Source organism: Stegostoma tigrinum, chromosome 10 (genome assembly GCF_030684315.1).
Source record: "Stegostoma tigrinum isolate sSteTig4 chromosome 10, sSteTig4.hap1, whole genome shotgun sequence".
NCBI classification, from domain to species: domain Eukaryota; kingdom Metazoa; phylum Chordata; class Chondrichthyes; order Orectolobiformes; family Stegostomatidae; genus Stegostoma; species Stegostoma tigrinum.
The window spans coordinates 66,883,457-66,907,276 of NC_081363.1; the positions used below are offsets into that span (position 1 = coordinate 66,883,457).

Below are 23,820 nucleotides of genomic sequence, written 5' to 3' on the forward strand. Positions count from 1 at the left end.
TTTTCTATCCTCCTCATTGTTTACAATTCTTCCAAATTTTCAAACTGTCCTTGGCACAGCAATTTATCTAAATTGTTGATTACATATCAGGAAAAGCAAGGATCCCAATATTGACCCTTGGGGAACTCCACAACCAACCTGTGTCCAGCCTGAACAACATCTATTGACCATTACTCTCTTCTTCGCGTCACTCAGCCAATTTTATATCCATGTTGCTGCTGTCCCTTTTATTCCGTGAGCTATAACTTTCTTCACTTACCTGTTGTGTAGCACTGCATCAAATACCTTCTGAAAATTAAAGTTTATCACATCAGCGACATTATCTTCATTGAGCCTTTTTGTTACCCCTTCAAAAAAAGACTCCAGCAAGTTGGTAAAACATAATTTCTCCTTTAGAAACAGGCTGACTCCTCTTAATCAACTCAACTTTTTGAAATGTGAAAACTAACTCTACCCCAAATTATAATTTCCAGACGTTTTTCCACTATCAAAGTTGAACTGACTGGTTTCTAATGTTTCCTTTCTTGAAAAGAGCAATAATGTTTACAATTCTCCAGTCTTCAAGCATCTCCCCAGAGTCTTGGGAAAACTAAATGATGATGGCCTATGTCCCTACAATTTACACTTTCACTTCCTTCAATATCCTTGGATACATCTCACTCAGTTCTGATCCCTTGTCAACTTTTAAGTACAGGCTGTCTATCTAATACTTCTTCCTTGCAAATTTTGAATCCTTCTGCTGATGGTTTCCTCTTCAGTAACCTAGTCATGGCCTGGGTAGCAACTCCCTTTTCAGCAAAGACAGATGCAAATTATTCATTTCACACCTCAGCCATGCCTATTATATCCATGTTTAAATCCACTTTCTGGTCTCTAATCACTCTTACTCCTCCTAATATCTCTCTTTTTATTATTTATATGACTGTGGAAGACTTTGGGAAATCCCTTGATGCTGGACATCATTGTTCAGTTTTCTCAAAATTCTGGGCAGGTGCAAGAAGACTTGAGATTTTTAAACTTTATGGTCCTCCAATTTCCCTGCAGAATTGTTCCTGTACACTCTTTCCATTAATTGGTGGTCTGTAGACTATAACTAGTAATTTATTTGTCCCCTTTTTGTTTCATAACTCTGGCCAATTTCATCCTGTCCTCGAACTATCTGAGACATTCTTTCTTAAGCTCAGCCATGTTCTCCTGAACAAATAACACAGCTCCACTTCCCTACCTTTTCTATCTTTTTCTTTACACCTAGTAACAGAATATTTAACACTTAGTCTTATTCTTCCTTGAGCTAGGTTGCTGTTATCACCAGAACACCATATTTCCACATGACAATCTGTGCCTGTAACTTCCCAATCACATTCACTGTACTCCACATACATAGACACTAAGTCTGACTTAGATTTCCTCCTTTACTCTGGCTTCACTCATCAACTTTCTATTCTCTATGTTAGTGCCAGCTGTCTCTCAAGTATTTTGTGAATCCTGGTATCTCCCTCAATTATTCTCTCTTGGTTTGCCCAAGTTAGTTTAAAGTGCTCCCAATGGCACTAGCCAAATGTCCTACAAAGAACTCAGTCCCAGACCCATTCAGGTACAAATCCAGTGGCAAATCTTTGTTGAGTACACTTTAGAAAGTCAGCTTTCTAAAGTCAGCAGCAGAGCTTTGGTTTAAAAAAAAGTCAGTCTGAGAACACAAGTGGCATGGCTGAGGTCTTCAATGGGTAGACTGAAACAGCAATGATAGGGAAAGATAATTGATTTTCTTGCGACGTGACCTTCACTCCACAGGAACTCTGGCACTGACCTGATGGAAATTTTGAATCAAGAACATCTTTTTGAATAAATCACTGATTGGAAACAGCGCTGTCTTGTGGATAGTTGCCACATGCGAATAATAGCACTGCTATGACCAACTTGTGTTCTAAATTACTCTAACAATTTAAATAGTCTTAGCAATGGTACAAGTAAGAAAAAAATGGAATTTTTATAGCACCTTTTCATGACCTATGGATGTCCCAATGTGCTTTTTATCCAAAATGCTTTCTGTCCAACAAAATACTTTCAAAGTGTACTTGTAAATATGGAAATGTGGCTGCCAGTATGCACACAGCGCAAACAGCAATTAAAAAAACAGTGGCCAGGAACCAGGGAGAACTCCCCTGCTTTAATTTGTACAGTTTCATGGGATTCTTTGTTTTGAACCTTTGTGCAGTTGGAACCACTGTACCTTGTCCAAAATGGTAATGGATCCTTGAATCCAGAAATCCACCCAATTTCTGCAGAGGTGTGAAAAGGGATCAGTGCAAAGCTTGAGCATGCGTATCACCCAAGTGCAATGGCACATTTCAATATTCCATTGCCTTCACTGAGAAGCGACTTCTGTCTGTAGGTGTTCTGGAACATGGTTTGTGAGCTTTACACTCTTAAAGGCAAAAGGCTGAAAACTGCCAGAGTGCTTTGGGAAGTCCAAGTATCCACCCTTTGGAGAGCTCAGGTAGCTTTATTGGAAAGCTTTAAAATGTTTAAATAAATGTCAGAGGCCTGCAAAAAAATCAAGCATAGGCCTGTGCTTCATACTCAGGGAAATTAGAAAGTGGGGCCTGAAGCCTTGAATTGGCAGTTGTTTTTGCCTCTTGTAACCTCAAGGATCCAAGTGAGAGGAAGGAGAGGGTGCCAGACAAATGAAAGTGATACAAAATAAAGTGCAAAATGTGGAAAGTGGATACACACCATTGAGGCACATGGTCATGCAGCCAGATAGAGAGCACAAGTTGAGGAATTGGAAGCATCCCAGAGAACACGAGGTAGGGGTAGGTGGAAGACTACTCAGTTCTAACCCAAAACAAAAGTCTACCAACTATGTTGTATCTGTATATGACTGAAATCCAGTGCAGAAGGCAGTTCCAATTGACCAGGGCATTAGCAGCCAACATTTGTGCTATGGTGTGAGAAATGGCAGATCCTCAGACTTTTGCACCATGTGCCCTGCTTTGAAGTTGTTCTGAATGTCTACACTTTCAGGTATTTCCAAGATTCAGTTGGAAATCTCTGTGGCATCTCCCCATTAACCCCACATATAAAAAGGCAATTACATCTTCGCACAAGTTGGGGAGCAGATTCACCCCGCCAAGGACATGGAACAACATAGATCAAGGGGACCAGGGAGCTTGCACAGAAAACAAGGTATAGAGGAGGATGAACAGGAAAAAAATGTTCTGAGGAAGGGTCTAGGCCCAAAATGTCAGCCTTCGTGCTCCTCTGATGCTGCTCGGCATGCTGTGTTCATCCAGCTCTACACTTTGTTATCTCAGATTCTCCAGCATCTGAAGTTCCTACTATCTCTGAACAGCTTGCACAGAAACCTTGTTTTCTTTAGGAACAGAGTGTACCCATCTTACCATAATGACACAAATTCATCAACGTATGTTCACCAAAAGTCTTTTGCTTCCCTGCACATGCTGGTGGTTTGTGACCACAGCAAGAAGTTGGAACAGGTATCTGCATGATACCCTTGAAGCTGCCTAACTCTTTTATTCTGAGGAATTCACAGTACTTTGCAGCTTCAGCATTTGCAAACACCAACACAGGACTACGATTAGCTTCTGGGAGGCTAGGAAGTGGACGATAACCTTTTAGACTGCTGCAAACAGAGCCCTTGAGACCACACCAATAGCCAAATAAAGCTGTCTCTTGGCATCCTGAAGAAATACATTCAATTTCTGAACAGGGTTGAAGTATTCACATGCCTGAGTCCCCAGGAGTGTCGTCATATACTCTGTGTTTGATAACTTTTAGGTGCTAAAGTGGGTAGCTTCCTTCCCAAACGTAGAACAGAGGAGGATTAGGATGAAGAGAGGAAGATGAAGTGCAGAGGGAGGAGGCAGTCCCAGTCCAAGATGAAGGGTCTTACATGGAGGAGGAGGAGGGGGAGGAAAACAGCAGCAAAGCGGCTGAAAGATAGGGCTATGTACCCATGGCGATTCATTGCAGGAACAAAGTCACCAGAGACACCGTACATAACGTCATAACTTTTCTGAGCCAGTTCCTGGTTAATATCTTTCACATAATAAACTTTAAGTATAGGAACCAAACTTCTTTTGGGAGATGCTCATTTGTAGAAAGAAAGAAAACCAACAGTACAAACTGAAAGACAACGTGATCAACATATTTGAAACCATGACCCTTTGCCTCCACATGGGGCATAATCATATCTTAAAATTTTTCAAAACCGGAACTCTGCACGAATATGCTACAGGCTGTCAATTAGCCAGAGAAAATATCACCTTGTGCCTAGTCAAACAATTCCCACTATGCTGAGAGTACCAGTAGGAAGTATGACTTCTTACCCATGATTGTCAAATATAATTGCATGTACTAAAAGGAATGTAGTAAATACACATTGCACAAGATGATGTCAAGTTTAGTTTTACAACAATTGCTTTCACCTTCATGTGTGACAATGTGCAATATGCATTACCACCAAAAACCTCAGCTCCCTAGGACTCCACAGCCTCTACTACCGAGAAGATAGAAGCTTGAAATATTTTGGAGAAACCACACAAGGATTCTTATGGAACCTTGCATGCAGGAAATACATTTAAGTCACTGTGAAGCAATCATATGCAGAAGACTGCTTTCAACACAGCAATCACGCTTGATGTGAACCTGAGATAAATCTGATAAATGATTGTCCTTTAAAGATAATCATTGATAAACAGGAAACTTTGTGAAGAGCATGTCAATCTGCAATTTAACATTTAATTTAAGAAGATCTCTGATTACAACTTCAAACCTGCATCCTGTCTACATCTTAGATAATGGGAACTGCAGATGCTGGAGAATCCAAGATAATAAAACGTGAGGCTGGATGAACACAGCAGGCCAAGCAGCATCTCAGGAGCACAAAAGCTGACGTTTCGGGCCTAGACCCTTCCGAAACGTCAGCTTTTGTGCTCCTGAGATGCTGCTTGGCCTGCTGTGTTCATCCAGCCTCACATTTTATTATCCTGTCTACGTCTTACAGCCTTTCAACCCCTTGCTGAATAAGAATTTATCCACTTTGAGTCTTAAAAATATTCAAAGTATTCAAAAATACTCTGCTTTTATCATTGCTTCAGGAAGACAGTTCCAAAGACTCTCAATCCTCTGAGATCTGTACTTTTTACCTCAGCTATTTTAAATGGGCAAACCCTGATTTTAAAACAGCAAACCTGAACAGTGGTTTTATATTCTCCAGTCTACATCTATCCTGTCAACTCCCCTTGAGAACTTCAATGTTTCAATTAAATCAACTCTTGTTCTTCTAAAATTCAGTCAATGTAAGCCTTGGTCCAACTTTCCACCGTAAGAAAACCTCCCACTCCTGGTATTAGTTGAGTAAACTTTCTTTGAACTACCTCAAACTCACTTACATTGTTCTTTGTACAATACAGTGCATAGTGCTCCAGATTCAGAAGTTCTTACCGGAGATTTACCACTCTGATGTTTAACCACAATTAAATGAATACAAACAAACAATCACTGGAATTTTTATTATTTTAAACTTCCATGGCTCTGAAACCAAACCAAAATACCTTTTAATTGATTTCTCCTTAGAATGCTTGATACATAAATAGAAAGTAGCTTTCATTACCTGAATAAAACCTTAATTAATAAGAAATGAAACAAAATACTAGTCAGACTGCTAAGTTGAAATGCCAAATTAATGAGAATTATAGATTATTGAAACTAATAATACACCTAGCAGGATTTAACCAAATCCTGTGAGGTAATGCTAGTTAACAGTTTGCTGCACTTTGAATACAGTGGGGAAGAACTGTTTTAGTTAGTATGTAATAACGTCATAAATCCTTGTAAAAAGAACTCATCAGCAACACTGTTATGGGGGGGGAAATCAATTCTTTCACAAATCCTATTCAAAACTTGCTTGCATTATCTTCACATTAATTTATGCACCTTTTACAATTTAATGCATTTCTTCCATGAATATTTTTATACTTGTTCAAACATCTGCTGAGATAAATATCACATGTTAAGTTTTTGCCCATTTTTTTCCCGTCTCACAATATTCCTTGAATTTTTCTTTGGATTATTTGTTCCTAAAATGTAGCAATTTTCTTTTAACTGAACAATTCACCATTTGGAATATGCTTCAAATACTTCAACTACTGGTCAAAGCTCGATTCTTCCTTAGAAAAGAACAACTCAAGAAAAATCTTTGATCTTTTGGAAGCAAAGCAATGAAATACATTTGAGCTTTGCTGTTTCAAGATGTGACCTAACATTTTTCATGTATGACATGAAAGCTACAAGAATGCCTTTAAACTAATAATGCTCAAATTCTCACAATGGAAATTTATGTTCTCAATAACCTCAAGTTCATTCGGCTGTATAAGTAAAGTACACCTGCGTGCCATACAGAGGTGAACATCATAAATGTGGAAAATGTAATGACCCATAAAATTCTGATATATTTAGAAGCCACTGAAAAATAACAAATTGCAATTGCATGTTAGCAGAAAAAGGTCATTTAGATCTGGATGTTCATTCAGAAACTATGTGCATGTAACAAACAAGATCAAAGAATGCTTAGTCAAGGTTGAGCATGTGTAAAATACAAACTTGTCATGAATGAATACCAGTAGCTATCACTATGATACTGATATACCATACACTTTGATACCATACATATTGTTTATGCCTCTCTTATTAACAGCAAAACCCTATAAATCATCCTCTCTATAACATCATACTCAATACTATTGAGATTGCATAACCCACATTGACAACTTTATAAAAAAAAGGTTTCACTGCAGTAAAATACAATTTAATTGATGTCACATGGACACTTTGAAACTTGCCAAGTGTACTATGCTACGAGCAATGCGTATAAAGTAGAGTTGCCCATTCTTTATTCCTGTAAGATTTAACTCATGTTGCTACTAAAAATAATTTTAAGTAATGTCTCTGGTAGTTCATTCCATTGTAAAAGATGACAAGTGAGTGAGGTAATTTGGAAGGTGTGTCAAGGGAAACACAGTTGAAATTTGAATGGAAAGTTATATATCAGTCTTGGTAAGGGCTGAAGAACAGTTATTGCCTGTCAGAAACAAGTACTTGAGTGGGTATTATAGTATCAGTTATGATGATGGAAGGGATTCTTATCGCGGATAATGAACACATCACTGCGAGGTCTTACACTTCTGGTACAGCAACATTCTTGGCATTTGGATGCAGACAAGTAAAATGTAAAATAATTAAATAGACATTTGGGAGCTTTGCAATGTCATAGCAAGATCTTTTTCCAATTAAAAAGAAACTGGACAATTTGCAAGTCAGAAAGAGGAGAGCCAATGTATTACAAATATAATCCAAAAGGGGAGATTGAACATGAACCAAAAACGGCAGCAAGAACGAATAACTTCAGTAAGAATACTTTTACTAAGAATAGTTACTAAGAAAATGACTAAGAATAATTTTAAGCTAGACTAACATGGTAAAAAAAAAAGAGACAACTGCTGACTTTGAGCAAAGCCATGGCAAGTGACCATGTTCCAACTATTAAAATGACATGCTAACACAGTTAAATGTGGTATTGAGAATATATAATATGTATGCAAAATTCAGCACCATATGCTTTGCTTCAATTGAGACAATTACATTTTACTCTTTCCATAAGTTTTGTCATTTTTTAAAAAGATTTAACACGCAATACTAAAATATCACAGCTATAACAAATGTGTTGTGAGTTTTCTCCTGTCATAGTTAAATCATTGTGCATATATTGTGACCATAAATTAAAGCAACCCTGGGTAGTCTTGGATATTGGGCTAATAACCTTGTTTCAGAAATAAAATGTAATAGTCAAATTATAAGTAATATATGGTGAATGACCAAATTCATCACAATGTTCTCTAAAATTAGAATCTACAACTTAACAAGTAATATTTATGGTTATTTCCATCATGCCCATTTCATTCAATGTAATCCAGATTGTGGGTTCATAAGGCTCTTAAATATGCTGCTGTTGGCATTCTTTGATGGATAGGCCTTGATTCTCATTGCAATGGTATTGTGGCAGCTTGTGGCCTGACATCATTGTAATCTCACCTTTTCAGTTTGATCATGGGTCAGATGTCATGAAGGTGGACACTTATGAGATTGCCACCACAAGAGGGAGCTTGTTACTGCTGAAGGTGACAAACGGTCCAATATGACCACTTCTGCAGCACTGGTAAGGTTATCAGGGGCATTAAAAGGGCAGAGTGGTGGAAAACAATGCAGAAAAGAAAGAACTTTTAGTCTTCATCAAAAGCTATAACTTGTGGAAGTACATGCTGGAGGATGATTCGGAGATAAAGGGAGTATAGTGTCGTATGTGTGTTTTTGGATACAAGATTGGTGTGACGCTAATAGGATTACCATTCACATAGAGAGGATTTACCAAAGCCTCTTCTGCCTTAGCTCAAACTTTCACCAGGAGATCCCAGGCAACAATGGTGAAGAATGATCACAAAATATCTCCGACTGTTCCCCACCTGTGAGCACAGTATCAAAAGATATGCAGCAAATGAAGACTGCATCTAGTTAGATACTTTTGAAATGTATAGTCACTGTGTAATATAGCAATGTCGATAAGTTCTTCAGCTGGATAGTGTGGTGAGGACCAAGGGTCACATTTACAATTTATCTAAGTGCAGATTGATGAGTGTCAGGCTGTGGGGTTTATTATCTAGCATGGGACAAACTTGCCTTTTCAGTGACATGAAACATTAACGCTAGCTGTTGCCATAAATGCTGCCTGACCTGGTAAATTTTCCCAGCATTTTCTTTCTTATTTCAGATTTTCTGCATCTGCTGCATTTTACTTGTGCCTTATCTCTCTCTCTCGTTCCAACATCTTCAATTCCTTCACCATAAAAAGCATAAAGGAAATGTCAACTGTTGAGGAGCCTTCACGATGTGTGAACAAAGACAAAATATCCTTTTAATTCACACTTCCATCAGCAGTCAAGGCTAAGTCCTATACACAATGCCAAATTACCAACAAGTTGATCATTCTTCAAACTGTTCCCAATCTTCAGACTTGGGAATTCCTTACTTCTACTAGTCTTTTACCTGGTCCAGAAGGAACAGTGCCTATCTTCCATTCTAAACTGCCTCAAACATATCATAAAACCAGAAAACTTTGAACACTGTCAATGACTCTCATTGAAATATTGCTCATTCCAATTCATTAGATGACTTGGTGAGTGGACAGACAAATCAAATTGTGTTTGGATATCCAGAGGGTTCAATTTTGAGATGGAAAGTTGATGTAAATAGCATCTGCCTAATTTTTCTGTCAACGTAAATAAAACAAATTTACACAGAGAAATATAGAACTAAAGAGACAGTAGTGTTTCTACTGGAGCTATACTTACTTTCAAAGTGTGTGGAAGGTGCAAAATTTGGAAATAAAGTAATGAACACAGAGGATAGCAACAGACTTTATAAAGACCAAATGACCCAAATACCATCCATGCATTTATGAGCCTATTTACATGAGAATGAAGCTCTTCTAAATAAGTAATTACAACATTTTAAACTTTTTTGATATCTTGAATAGAGTAATTCAGATGTGAAGACAGAAAAATATGGAAACTAATGGCATATAAAATCAGAATGATATATTTTGTTTGACTTAGTAATGATCTTTACGGTACAAGAAAAAAAACACTTTAAAGGTGTTAACATTTGACATTAGAATCCAAATACCCCTCCACTCTATCCAGTCCCAAACTATAATCTTGGAAACTGGACTTGGCCAAAATGAAAAATGAATCAGATACTATTATAGCTGAGACACAGATTTGGCAGGATACAACTAAACATCAATGTGATCAAAGCAACTAGAGAGAGCATATAATTGCCACACCACAATTCAAACCTGAAGGGAAGAAAAAAAGATGCTGCCACCAATTGGTTGCCATTATAGTTTAACTGGGATAACAGTTGATTTCAGGATTATCTACACTGCCAAACTAGAACTTACACTGAGATTGGAACAAGGAAAATAGTATCATGGTGAAGATAAAGATTTGCACACAGAAGGCATATTTAGTATCCATTTACAAACAAAATACATTGATTTAAAATTCCTTTTTACTTTCTATTTTATGCACTTTGGAAGGATTGACAGTTATATTAGGTTCAGAGAATAGAAACAATTGGAGTTGAATAAGAGTAATAGTAATACAGAATACTGTAACTTGTCATTTGAATGCAAATTTGCGGTGATGCTAGCGTATTAGCTATCAGCCAGATTGGTGTATCCTGTGTTCCACAGTACCAGCTATTAGCCAGGGTAGTGTATTCTATTTCTGGTCTTGCTAGGGGTGATTCTGAACCTCAATGGTTACAATTCAGATGCAGATATCAAATTAGCCATAATGTGGAGTGGAGGAATTCCAGGAGTGTACATGGGATGGTTTTCTTGAACAATATGTGGAGGTATCAACTAGAGAACAGGCCATTTTAGACTGGGTGCTATGTAATGAGAAGGGAATCATTGCCAGTCTTGATGTGTATGACTCCTTGGGGAAGACTGACAATAACATGTTGGAATTTTTCATCAAGTTGGAGAGTGAAGTTGTTGATGCGGAGACTAGGGTGCTGAATCCTAATGAATTAAAGTGCAAGGATATGAGGTGTGAATTGGCTTTGATAGATTGGGGAGAGTTACTTAAAGAGATGTCAGCGGATAGACAATGACAAACATTCAAGGAACACACGGGGAACAGCAACAACTGTCCATTCCTGTCTGTCACAAAAGAAAAATGGATAAAGAGGGACAATCCACAGCTGACAAAGGAAATAAGAGACAGTATCCAATCCAAGGAAGAAGTATACAGATTGGCCAAGAAAAATAATAAATATGAGGCTTGGGAGCAGTTTGGAATTCAGCAAAGAAGGATCAATGAATTGATTAAGTAGGGGAAAATAGAGTATGATAGTAAGCTTACAGGGAACATAAGGACTGACGCTAAGAATTTCTATAGGTATGTGAAGAGAAAGAGAATGGTAAAGACAAATGCAGGTCCCCTATATAGAGAAATGGGGAAATCTATGGCAGGGGACAAAGAAATGGCTAAGGAGCTAAATACATACTTTGGTTCCCTCTACACAAAAGAGGACACAAATCACATACAAGAACTGTTGGAGGATGCAAGATTTAGTGAAGAGGGGACAGCTGAGGGAGATCAATATTAGTAGAGAAATGCTGCTGGTAAAATTGTTGGGATTGCAGGCTGATAAATCCCCAAGGCCTGATAATTTATATCCCAGAGAATTTAAGGAAGTAGCTCAGGAGATAGTGGATGCATTGGTGGTCATCTTCCAGGATTCTATAGACTCTGGAACAGTCCCTGCAGGTTGCAAGGTGGCTGATGTCATTCCAATATTCAAAAAGGGAGGTAGAGAGAAAACAGGGAATTACAGACTAGTGAGCCTAACATCAGTAGTGGGGATAATTTTTGAATTTGTTGTCAAGGATAACAGAGAATTTAGTAAGTAGTGGCAGGATCACACAGAGTCAGCATGCATTTATGTAGGGGAAATCATGCCTGACAAATCTGTTGGAATTCTATGAAGATGTAACTAGTGGAGTCGACAAGGGGGAGCCAGGTGATGTAGTGTATTTGGACTTTCAGAAAGCATTTGGCAAAGTCCCATATAACAGGTTAATGTGCAAGATTAAAGCATATGGAATTGGGAGAAGTGTATTGAGATGGATAGAAGACTGGTTGGTAGAGGGAAAACAAAGAGTAGGAATGAATGGGTCTTTTTTCAAATTGGCAGGCAGTAACTAGTGGGGTGCCACAGGGATTGGTGCTGGGTCCCCAACTATTACATAGAACATAGAACATTACAGCACAGTACAGGCCCTTCGGCCCTCGATGTTGTGCCGACCTGTCATACCGATCTCAAGCCCATCGAACCTACACTATTCCATGTACGTCCATATGCTTATCCAATGACTTCAATGTACCTAAAGTTGGCAAATCTACTACCATTGCAGGCAAAACATTCCATTCCCTTACTACTCTCTGAGTAAAGAAACTATCTCTGACATCTGTCCTATATCTTTCGCCCCTCAATTTAAAGCTATGCCCCCTCGTGCTCGCCGTCACCATCCTAGGAAAAAGGCTCTCCCTATCCACCCTATCTAACCCTCTGATTATTATATATGTTTCAATTAAGCCACCTCTCAACCTTCTTCTCTCTAATAAAAACAGCCTCAAGTCCCTCAGCCTTTCCTCTTAAGACCTTCCCTCCATACCAGGCAACATCATAGTAAATCTCCTCTGCACCCTTTCCAAAGCTTCCACATCCTTCTTATAATGCGGTGACCAGAACTGTACACAATACTCCAAGTGTGGCCGCACCAGAGTTTTGTACAGCTTCACCGTAACCTCTTGGTTCCAGAACTCGATCCCTCTATTAATAAAAGCTAAAACACTGTATGCCTTCTTAACAGCCCTGTCAACCTGGGTGGCAACTTTCAAGGATCTGTGTACATGGACACTGAGATCTCTCTGCTCATCTACACTACTAAGAATCTTACCATTAGCCCTGTACTTTGCCTTCCAGTTACTCCTACCAAAGTGCATCACCTCACATTTGTCTGCATTAAACTCCATTTGCCACCTCTCAGCCTAGCTCCACAGCTTTTCTATGTCTGTCTGCAACCTACAGCATCCTTCGTCACTATCCACAACTCCACCAACCTTAGTGTCGTCTGCAAATTTACTAACCCATCCTTCTATGCCCTTATCCAGGTCATTTATAAAAATGACAAGCAGCAGCGGACCCAACACTGGCCCTTACAGTACACCACTAGTAACTGGTCACCAGGATGAACATTTCCCATCAACTACCACCCTCTGTCTTCTTTCAGCAAGCCAATTTCCGATCCAAATTGCTATATCTCCCACAATTCCATTCCACTGCATTTTGTACAAAAGGCTATTGTGGGGAACCTTATCGAACACCTTGCTGAAATCCATATATACCACATCAACCGGTTTACTCTCATCTAACTGTTTGGTCATAATATATTTTATGATTTGGATGAAGGAACAAAATGTAACATCTAAAAGTTTGCAGACGATACCAAGGTGAGTTGAGCTGAACTGTGACGAGGATGGAGACAACCTTCAGCATGATCTCGACAGGTTGGGTGAGTGGGCAAATCAATGGCAGGTGCCATTTACTTTGGATAAACGTGAGGTTATTCACATCAGAAGCCAAAACAATAAGTCAAATTACTACCTGAAAGGCTGTAAATTGGGAGGGGGAGTGTGCAGCGGGACCTGGGTGTCCTTGTTTACCTTCAGTGACTGGTGCACATGTAGATGCAGCAGGCAGTAAAGAAGAAAATGGTATGTTGGTCTTCATTGTGAGAGGTTTTGGGTACCGAAGCAGGGATATATTGGTGCAGTTATACAGGGCATTCGTGAGACCAAACCAGAAATACTGTGTGCAGTTTTGGTATCTTTTTTCTGATGAAGGATGCTCCCGCTCTTGAGGGAATGTATTGAAGATTTACCAGTCTGATTCCAGGGATGGCGGGTCTGACCAATGAGGAGAGATTGACTAGGTTGGGATTGCTTTTGCTGGAGCTCAGACAAATGAGGGGGGATCTCACAGAGACTTATAAAATTCTATCAGGGCTGTACAGGGTAGATACTGGGAGTATGTTCCCATTGGTGGGTGTGTCCAGAACCAGGGGTCACAGTGAGAGGATTTGGGGTAGGACGATTTAGGACAGAGGAGACATTTCTTCACCCAAAGAGTGGTGAGCCTGTGGAATTCATTACCACAGGAAGTAGTTGATGCCAAAACAGTGAATATATTCAAGAAGGGACAAGATATTGCACTTGGGGCAAATAGGATCAAAGGTTATAGGGAGGAAGCAGGATTAGGCTACTGATTCGACGATCAGCCATGATCATGAATAATAGCAGAGCAGGCTTGACAGAGCAGGGCCAAATGGTCTCCTCCTGCTTCTATCTTCCATGTTGGCCACCACTAGTTACAGTATCTGCATTGCTGTGACATTCCTGCTAGATTTTTGCTCTTATGTGATCTGTTTAGCCCTACTCTGCGCATAATTTAGCATTCTAAGCATGCAATTTAAATTTCCAAGTGTGAATACTACTTCAGTATTCAACAAAAAGAATTGTCAACTGAAACCGATTGAATATACCCATTCAATAATTATCCCATCTGATGTTTAGAGTGTAAATTGGCAGGTATTCAACTGGATAATATTGTTAGAAAATTCAAGTGAATTGCTGTTTACAATTCAGTTATCAATTCAAGCACAGAGACATCACTAATGCTCAAACTTTGGAGAGAATGTACACCATAAATATAATTGGATTGCTTGGTTGGCCATTCGTTTTACAATTTAGTTTCAGCATCCATTGAAGTCTGTCGTTGTAGTTGATAAGGCTGAAAATAAATTCTTGTCAGAGAAAATCATAGCTGAATCTTGATTTCAAGGAAGCATTCTAAACTTAGCGTTCATTAAGGTAACGATGCAAAGTATTGCTCAGAGGTTTCATGTTAAATTTGATTGTGAGTTGATGCGTGGCATGTCAGGGTTGTTTCTTTTCCCTTTTCCCTTCTCAGATCAATGTTGACTTCAGGATGTATTGAATCAAAATGCTATGGATTACACTGCGAAGTGTTTGGAACTAAATCTGGATTGGTCAATAGCAAAGCTCTATAAATCAATAAGACACCAGTTTTAGGTTTTCACAGACCTAGATATAAGAGTTCTTGAAGAAGCTGGCAGCAGAAAGCAAATCTCTCTCTCAGTATGTACAAGGCAAACCACCCAAAACATCAGCTTTCCTGTTCCTAAGATGCTGCTTGGCCTGCTGTGTTCATCCAGCTCCACATCTTGTTATCTTGGATTCTCCAGCATCTGCAATTCCTATTATCTCTCACCTGCTAAAAGTACTCACTTTCAGTGAATTAGTTCTGAACTGAGCCCTGAAGAAGGGTCATTGGACTTGAAACATTAACTCTGTTTTCTCTCCACAGATCTGTTTCAGATTTCCAGCATTGGCAGATCTTTGTTTTATTTTAATGTCTCTCATCTGTATCTGAAATTTGGTCACAAGGTCTTCCATAATTCTGGAACTGCCAGCAATTTGGTTTTGTTGACAGGGAATTAAAGAAATTGTTAGAAGATGCCCCATTCTGTTTTCTGAATCTGTACTCTTGGCTATTTCTTACTTGCCTTTTTTCCCTCCGAACCCACAAAATAACCGTAGAGCTGTGTTGACCTGCCTTGTCTGTGTATGAATGTGAGTTTTTGGGAATGAAGGGATATAGTTTAATTCTGTACAGAAGTTTAGTAATTAGCAAGTTTCAGCACTTGTCTGAAGAATAAATTTACTTTTAATGAATGAGTAAAGTGTGTTAGTTGAAGAAACCTGGCAAAGATTTCTTTTGTCTGGGCAACAGGAGTAAAGAGAAACAAATTCACAATTTTGGTGATCAAATAAGACATTTAGGCTTTTGGTATGGCTTGCTGAGTAGTGGGGCTTGGTTACCAATGCACTTCTCTCAGAATCATAACAAAAGCTTCCATTTTCCTGTTTTAGTGAACACAGCTTATATTTTATACGACAATTGCCTCTGTGAACTGCTCTTACAAAAATCCTGACTCAAGTCCACTCATACTCCTTTTAAAACTGGCAAACATTATGTTCAAAGAATTACAATTTTTAGCCACTTCTACCATTTTCATCATGACAAAGAGGTTCTCTGGCAAGGTGAAAATTTAGACCCTAGTGTCTAGGTGATGTCAAGAATACATTTGGGGTAACTAACGATACTTAGAGTCATAGAGTCATACAGTATGAAAACACACCCTTCGGTCCAACCAGTCCATGCTGACCATAATCTCAAACTAAACTAATCCCACCTGCCCATGCTTGGCCCATATCCTTCCAAACATTTCTTCTTTATGTACTTACCTAGATTTTTTTTAAAACATTCTAACCGTATCTGCATCCACCACCTCTTCCGGAAGTTCATTCCATGCATCAACCATTCTCAGTTTAAAAAAGTTGCCTCTCATGTCTTTTTAAAATCTTTCTCTGCTCACCTTAAAAATATGCCTCCTAGTCTTGAGATTCCCACCCTATAGAAAGGACACATGCATTCACCTTATCTATACCACTGATGATTTTGTAAATCTCTGAGGTCACTTTCAAACTCCTACACTCTGGTATAATAAAGCTCCCAACCTATCCAGCCTCTCCCTATAACTCAAATCCTCCATTCCTGGCAAAATTCTTGTAATCTCTTCTGAACCATCTCCAGCTAATTATACCCCTCCCATTACAGGGAGGCCAAAAGTAGACACAGTTCATGGTCCCTTTCTATAGATTTGCGCTGGTCAGAACAATGGTGCCTCTCAATCCGCCTTCTCCAGAAGTTGTTTGTAGAAGGCACAGGGTAACTGGTTCCAACTTATAAAGGTCTTTGATTTATCAATAAAAAGTCACAGCCTACAGCAACCAGAAAGGGGAAATAAACTGGGTATCTTCATGTTTTTTTATTGTCAAGAAAAACTGTTCCTTCTTCTCCAGAACTCCGATGGCTTCTGCCAAAAGATTCATAATCGCATGTTGCTCAGCTACCTGAAAACCAATTGTACTAATGTTGGAAGGCAGAAAGACTTTGTCATTGATAACTAATCACTATTTCACAGACCAATCAATTACCTTTTTACCCGCTAAATGTCCTTCCATACACAACACAACTCTGATTTATCCTCAAACTTGGCTCCAATTTGCCTGCAAACCAGCATAGCTGTGTAAACAGCACTAACATTGAGTCCCGATTACTTTGCTTTTAAGAAGTGCAGCAACCATTAAAACAGTTCTTTTCTATTTCAGTCCTCAAACAAAAATATAAAAATGCTAAAAATATATCGTTTTTACAAGTGTCGGATCCTATATGGTATCTGATATGTTTCTGTCACTATTTAATCGCACCCTCAATATTAAATATTTGATACATTTTGTTTAATCTTCTGATAATCATGTACACAATACGAACTGCTTGGTTATATGGAGTTAAGTATAATATACTTTATCATTCGCACCAATGGGTGAGGAATTTTTGAAGCCTAAATAATTACATGCAAATTTACAGTCTTCCTTTGTACTGAACGGACAAAATTATTCATGCAGAAAATACCACAACTGAAGTAAACCATAACACTGAAACACTGAACTTCTGTTGTAACATTGTGGGATGCTGATAGAACCTTCCGGAAGATTGAAGATACTCTATTTGACATAGGTAAATCGAAAAGTGGACTTGTGCCTTCCCAAGCCAGTAAAATGCTTTCCAGTGGTCCCTGTTAATTTGGAGTGGTTAGCACTGGAGAATATCGATGCAACATAACTAATTGGTCTCTGACACGAATCACGTGCTCATTTCAATCTGGTCTCCATCAGAGCTGGATCCATGCCAGATTCATGTAAAGCTGCAGCATTTTTGCTTTAGACATAGAAAGGGTAATTTTTCACAAATAATTAAGTGTGCAAATGCTTTTCAACATTGATCATGGTTTCTGCTTACTGAATATGCTTGAGATTATACTTTATAATGTGATCATATACTGAGAAAATTTCAAAAAAATTCTTACAGGCGTACAATTATGAAACATCTAACAAAATGTGAAGTATCTGGCATTTTATCTTTCAGCTAAAACAGTCTTACAGCAACATGCTCGACAATTAGCTAAGATACTAAACATGATACCTTTTCTGTGATTCCTCAAGATGTGCTTCTTCTACCTTAAGATCATTTTTTGCTAGGAATAAAACAAAAACAGGTGTTATTATGCAACTGCAGAAATAAATACCTTACTGTCATAGTGACAGTGCCATAAAGATGCAGCTCTATTAAAGTTTTATTCTTGAGTTAGGGCTGTAGTGTGTTTTGTACTTTTGAGACAATAAATTGGGAAATAAAACAGGGATCTATTAATTAGCATCAATAATGCCAAAAGACATGAAGTAACCATTAAGCCATCATACATAAACAATAGCTAGATAGCTAGAACCAGCGCCAATGACATTATAAGATGAAGATTACTTGACATTAAAAAAAAGCAGATTTCAAGGCTGATGTCAATGCTCAGATAACTGTTGTCCAGCACTCCAACTTTGCTCTTGAGGTTTACTGCATCAACTAGAAACCTTGACCAGATCATTTCTTAAAATCACACTCAGGAAGTTATACCATAAAGTTTACTATACAGTTATTATACAGTGGCTTCAAATTTTTTAAACAGCATTTGTATGAACTAAATAATGGTGTTTTAACAAAAGATTTATTTCATAGTATTACAAAATTGTCACAGTGCAGAAAGAAGCCACTTGGCCCACTGGCCTTCTGAGTGTTTTAACACAGTGCCCTTTCCCTGTAAACCTGTATATTATTTCCATTTAAATAAACATCCAATAGCGTCTTGAATGCGTCAATTAAACCTGCCTCCATTGCACTTTCAGACACTGCATTCCAGACTTTAACTGTTTGCTGCGTGGAAAAATTTTGTCTCATCTAACATTTACTTTCTCGCAAAGCACATTAAAGCAGTGTCCTATGGTTCTCAATCCTTTAACAAGTGGAGACAGTTTCTTGCTATCTACTCATGATTTTGAAAACTTCAATAAAATCCCCTCTTCGCCTTACTCTCCAAGGAAAACAGTCCCAACCTCTGTAATCTTTCCTCATTACTGAAGAGTTTCATGAACCTCAGCTGGAATATTATGTACAGTTCTGGGCACCACACTATTGGAGGGATGTGAGAGAATGGAGACAGTGTAGCAGAGGTTCTCACATAAGTTGTAAAATATAAGTTCATCATAACCTCCCTGTTCTTGTGTGCTATGCCACAATTAATAAAGCCTAGAATACCGTATGCTTTATTTACAACTCTCAACTTGTAATGCCATCTTTTACAACTTATTTATATGTACACCCAGGTTTCTCTGCTCCTGAAAATACTTTATTTTATATTATCTTTCCCTGCTCCTTGTATGAAAATGCACCACCTCATGCTTGTCCACATTGAATTTCATCTGCTGCTTATCTGTTCACTACACAAACTTTCCAAAGTCTTTTGAAATTTCTACACTGCACTGCGCACAGTTATAGTTCTCCCAAGATTTATGCCAGGCACAAACTTTGACACTGTGCCCAGATGTATCAGGAAAAGTAAAGGTGTTAATACCAAACCCAAGGCAACTCCACTACAAACCTGCTTCCATCCCAAAAACTACCCATTAAATATTAGTCTCTGTTGCCTATTACCCAAAAATTTTACTGTTGCACCATCCTGTTTAATTCATGCACTGTTCTTTCCTTGAAATCCCGATGTCTGACACTGTATCAAATGCCTTTTGAAATTCTTGGACACTGCGTCAACAGCCAATCCCTCAACAACCTTCTTCATTACCTCTCTGAAGAACTCCGGCAGTTTAATTTGAAATAATTTTCCTTAACAAATCCATGTTGACTCTTCCGAATTCACCCACATTTTTCCATGTAACTGTTAATTCTATTCTGAATAATCGAATCCAGAAGACTTCCCACCTCTGAAGTTAAACTGTCTGGTAGGTAATTTCTGGGCCCATTTTAGCAACATCTTAAATGCATCGGAGGAATGCACTACTTCTCTATCACAGAAAGAAGGCCACAAAGGCAATGGTACTCTGGTGATAAGGTATTGCGTACAGTTCTGGTCACCGCATTATAAGAAGGATGTGGAAGCTTTGGAAAGGGTGCAGAGGAGATTTACTAGGATGTTGCCTGGTATGGAGGGAAGGTCTTACGAGGAAAGGCTGAGGGACGTGAGGCTGTTTTCATTAGAGAGAAGAAGGTTGAGAGGTGACTTAATTGAAACATATAAAATAATCAGAGGGTTAGATAGGGTGGATAGGGAGACCCTTTTTCCTAGGATGGTGACGGCCACCACGAGGGGGCATAGCTTTAAATTGAGGGGTGAAAGATATAGGACAGATGTCAGAGGTAGTTTCTTTACTCAGAGAGTTGTAAGGGAATGGAACGCTTTGCCTGCAACGGTAGTAGATTCACCAACTTTAGGTACATTTAAGTCGCCATTGGACAAGCATATGGACGTACATGGAATAGTGTAGGTTCGATGGGCTTGAGATCGGTATGACAGGTCAGCACAACATCGAGGACCGAAGGGCCTGTACTGTGCTGTAATGTTCTATGTTCTATGTATTAGAAGCATTGGCAGCAATGCTCTGCCATGATTAGCAGTCATAGATATGTTAATAGGGTTTTAGCCCCATCATATGTTCTCAGCAGTTTAGCAGCACAGAATGTGCTCAGGTCTTTAGAGCAAATAATACGTTTTTCCAGAATCTACTGCAGTTTATGCCTCATGTAATCCAGTTATTCTGATAATGCTGCCCTGATGCCTGACAAAATTCAAGGCCATGATAATTATCCTCATAATTATCTACAATGTTTTGGTAATGTTAGTTAATGTAAAACCACAGGGAGGTGAGTGATGGTGCTATAGTAGAGAAGATTGAAATGCTCAAGGAAAGCTGAGGAAGATTACACCAATTAAACTACTTAGAAACCAGTAATGAGGGAGTTTGATATATTACTGTTTGATAGAAAGGGTCACATTAAACTGTTAAATGAGGCAGTCTTTCCAATAAAAAATGCAAGTACACGTCTATAATAGTTTAAGTCTATAATTTTCATTTAGGCAGTGACATTTATAGAATTGAATCAAATTAATGAATGGTTGAACTTCTACTCTTTCCCATAGTGTGGAGATGCTGGTATTGGTTTGGGGTGGAGAAAGTCAAAAGTCACATGATACCAGGTTATCCTCCAGTGGATTTATTTAAAATCACAAGCTTTCAAAGTGCTGCTCCTTCATCAAGGTGAAGCCTTTGTTAAGGTATAAATTACCTTGTAATATTATAAAATAATATTGAGCTTTAAATTCATTTTTGGATGAACATCTAAGAAAATAAACCTGGGTAAGTGCTGTAAAGAATTTTTACTCTATTTTTAAATTAATCAGATGTAAAACTGGTTATTCAATTCCATTATCATTTCCTTCTAGGCATTTATAGGTTGGGGTAGGTCCAGAGATTTGGTGGTTTGGCAGTGCCACCATTGGAAAAAAAATCAATAGCCCCATCTATCAATTTAGTTTGGATAATGTTCAACATGGTCCAGTTGGACTGAAAGGTCTGCTCCTGTGCTGTAAGACTCTATGACTCTAAGAGGAATTGAACATTTAAGGATCAAAAACAGAAATTGCTTGAGTAACTCAGCAGGTCTGGCAGCATGCGTGGAGAGAAAACATAGTCAATGTTTCGAGTCCTGTACCCTTCTTCAGAACTTTTTGTAATACATAAAAGTGAAGATGTTTCACTTTGGTCATACACAGCATTTGTGAGACCACATTCTTGAATACTGTGTACGGTTTTGGTCTCTTTATTTAGGGATGTAAATGCATTGGCAGTTATTCAGGGAAGGGTTATTAGATTGTTACTTGGAATGAATGAGTTGAATAATGAGGAAAGATAGGACAGGTTGAGCTTTCTTTTACCAGATTCCAGAAAAGTCAAGCGTTATTTGATTGAAGTTTTTTTTAATGATCCTGGATGGTCTTGACAAGGTGGAGAGGAAATAATATTTGTTGTTGTGGGTGAGTTCAGATCTAGGCGATATTACTTTTGGGGTTACTATTACATGGCAGAGACGTGGGAATGTATTTTCTCCCAGAATATTGTGTGCTTTGGAATTCTATGCATCAGCAGGCAGTGAAGACTAATTGAATATGTTTAAGGTAGATGCAGATAGATTAATGTTAGGCCAGGCTATCAAAGATGGTGGAGGGTAGATTGAAATGTGGAATTTGAAACACAAATAGAACAGTTGTGATCTTACAGGGTGGCAAAGCAGTCTTATATGAGTTCATCATAAACACACTGCTCTTGTATTCTGTGCCACATTTAATAAAGCCCAAAATACTGTAAGCTGTATCTACAAATATCACCTGTCCTGCCACCTTTTATAATTTATTTACATATACACCCAGACTTCTTTGCTCTTGAAAAATATTTTGTATTGTCTCTCCATGCTCTTTGTACCAAAGTGCATCACCTCATACTTGTCTACATTGAACTTCATCTGCCACATATCTACTCACTCCACAAATATTGCAATGTCATTATAAAGTTCAACCTCATCCTTCACAGATTTTTAAATTCTCCTTAGTTTTGTGCCATCCAGAAACTTTGACATTGTTCCCATATATATCAGGAAAAGTAAGGGTATTAATACCAATCCCAAGGAAACTCTGCTACAAACCTGCTTCCATCCCAAAAACTACCCATTAACAATTAGCCTCTGTTTCCCATTACTCAACAATTTTGCACGATGCTACCATCCCTCTTAATCCACGCCCTATACTTTCCTTAAAGGTCTGATGCCTGGCACTGTATCAAATGCCTTTTCGAAATTCTTGTACATCAAATCAACAGCCTTTCTCTCATCAACCTTTACTACCTCTCTAAAAGAACTCCAGCAAACTAGTTTGACATAATTTTTCTTAACAAATTCATGCTGAACCTTCTGAATCCATCTACATTTTTCCATGTAATGAGTAGTTCTATCCTGAATAATTGATTCTTGAAGACTTCTCACCTCTGAAATTAAACTAAATGGGTATGTAATTGCTTGAAAGGCCATTGCCTACTTCTGTTCCTAACAGTCTTTATGTAACTTGTCACATTGCTTATCCAATATCTTGCTTCAAATAAGCAAGCATTTCTCAGCTCAACATCGGGACCACTGAAACCACTGCATGTGGTTCCTTCCACAAACTTTGTTCTCTCTCCATAAACTTCGACCCTCTTTCTGGCAACTGGCAGAGGCTGAACTACGAGGCTAGCAAACATCACATCTTTCACCTCGGCATCATCGCCTCAGTACGTTTACTGCTGAATACATCTTCCATGCCTTATTCACCTCCAGACTCAACTAGCCTGGCTTTCATCTTGCATCCTTTCCTAAGCCATCCAAAATTCTTAGCAAATCCCATTCACTCTCAACTCTGAGTCATAGCTTGACAACACATCAACTAGAAAAAAACCTTGTTTGAAATGCCTCCAATAGTCTTAACATTCTGTGCTTGATTTTTAATTCAGGACAGAAACTAACGGCTGAATTAATTCCTTCTGTTATATATTTTGTGTCTCAGATCAATGCAAAAATATCATCTGTGTAAGTGTTTGTGTGTGTTTCTCCAGTTTGTTACTTTACGCTAAGTCCACACCAATCTTCACCAAGCATACGCAATCAAGCACAGTAAGCACAGGTCAGTTACCAGACTCTCATTTTTAAACACAGAAGAATTGAACATTACATTAGGACATGACTCCACAATGCAATCCTCAACTGGGCCTGTGGTGAGGATGGATTCAATAGCCAATTAGTGACAAAGGAGGTGATTGCCATGACAGGCCCTATTGACAACCGCAGAGCATGGCCATGCCTCATGGTGCAGAGATGTGGTTATATAACAAACTGAAAGTTACTGCACACAATCTTACACAAAAATCTCCAGTGGCAATTGCTTTTCCTCATTAAAAATAAATCATTGCTTTCCTTAGTGAACCCAACAACTGTGCAATAACATGATCCAGATTGTTTGGATTCAGTGACATCATTTTGAAG

At 38.5% G+C, this 23,820-nt stretch overlaps 1 protein-coding gene across 4 annotated transcripts in view; it reads right to left on the reverse strand.

Moving 5' to 3' along the window:
- fmn1 (formin 1) overlaps positions 1-23,820 on the reverse strand; it is a 389,228-nt gene that overhangs the window by 75,889 nt on the left and 289,519 nt on the right. For all 4 annotated transcript variants that reach the window (XM_048537805.2, XM_048537803.2, XM_048537804.2 and 1 more), the window contains one exon: positions 17,839-17,890. In XM_048537805.2, the coding sequence (XP_048393762.1) occupies positions 17,839-17,890 (52 nt within the window). The remainder of the gene's footprint in view (positions 1-17,838; positions 17,891-23,820) is intronic.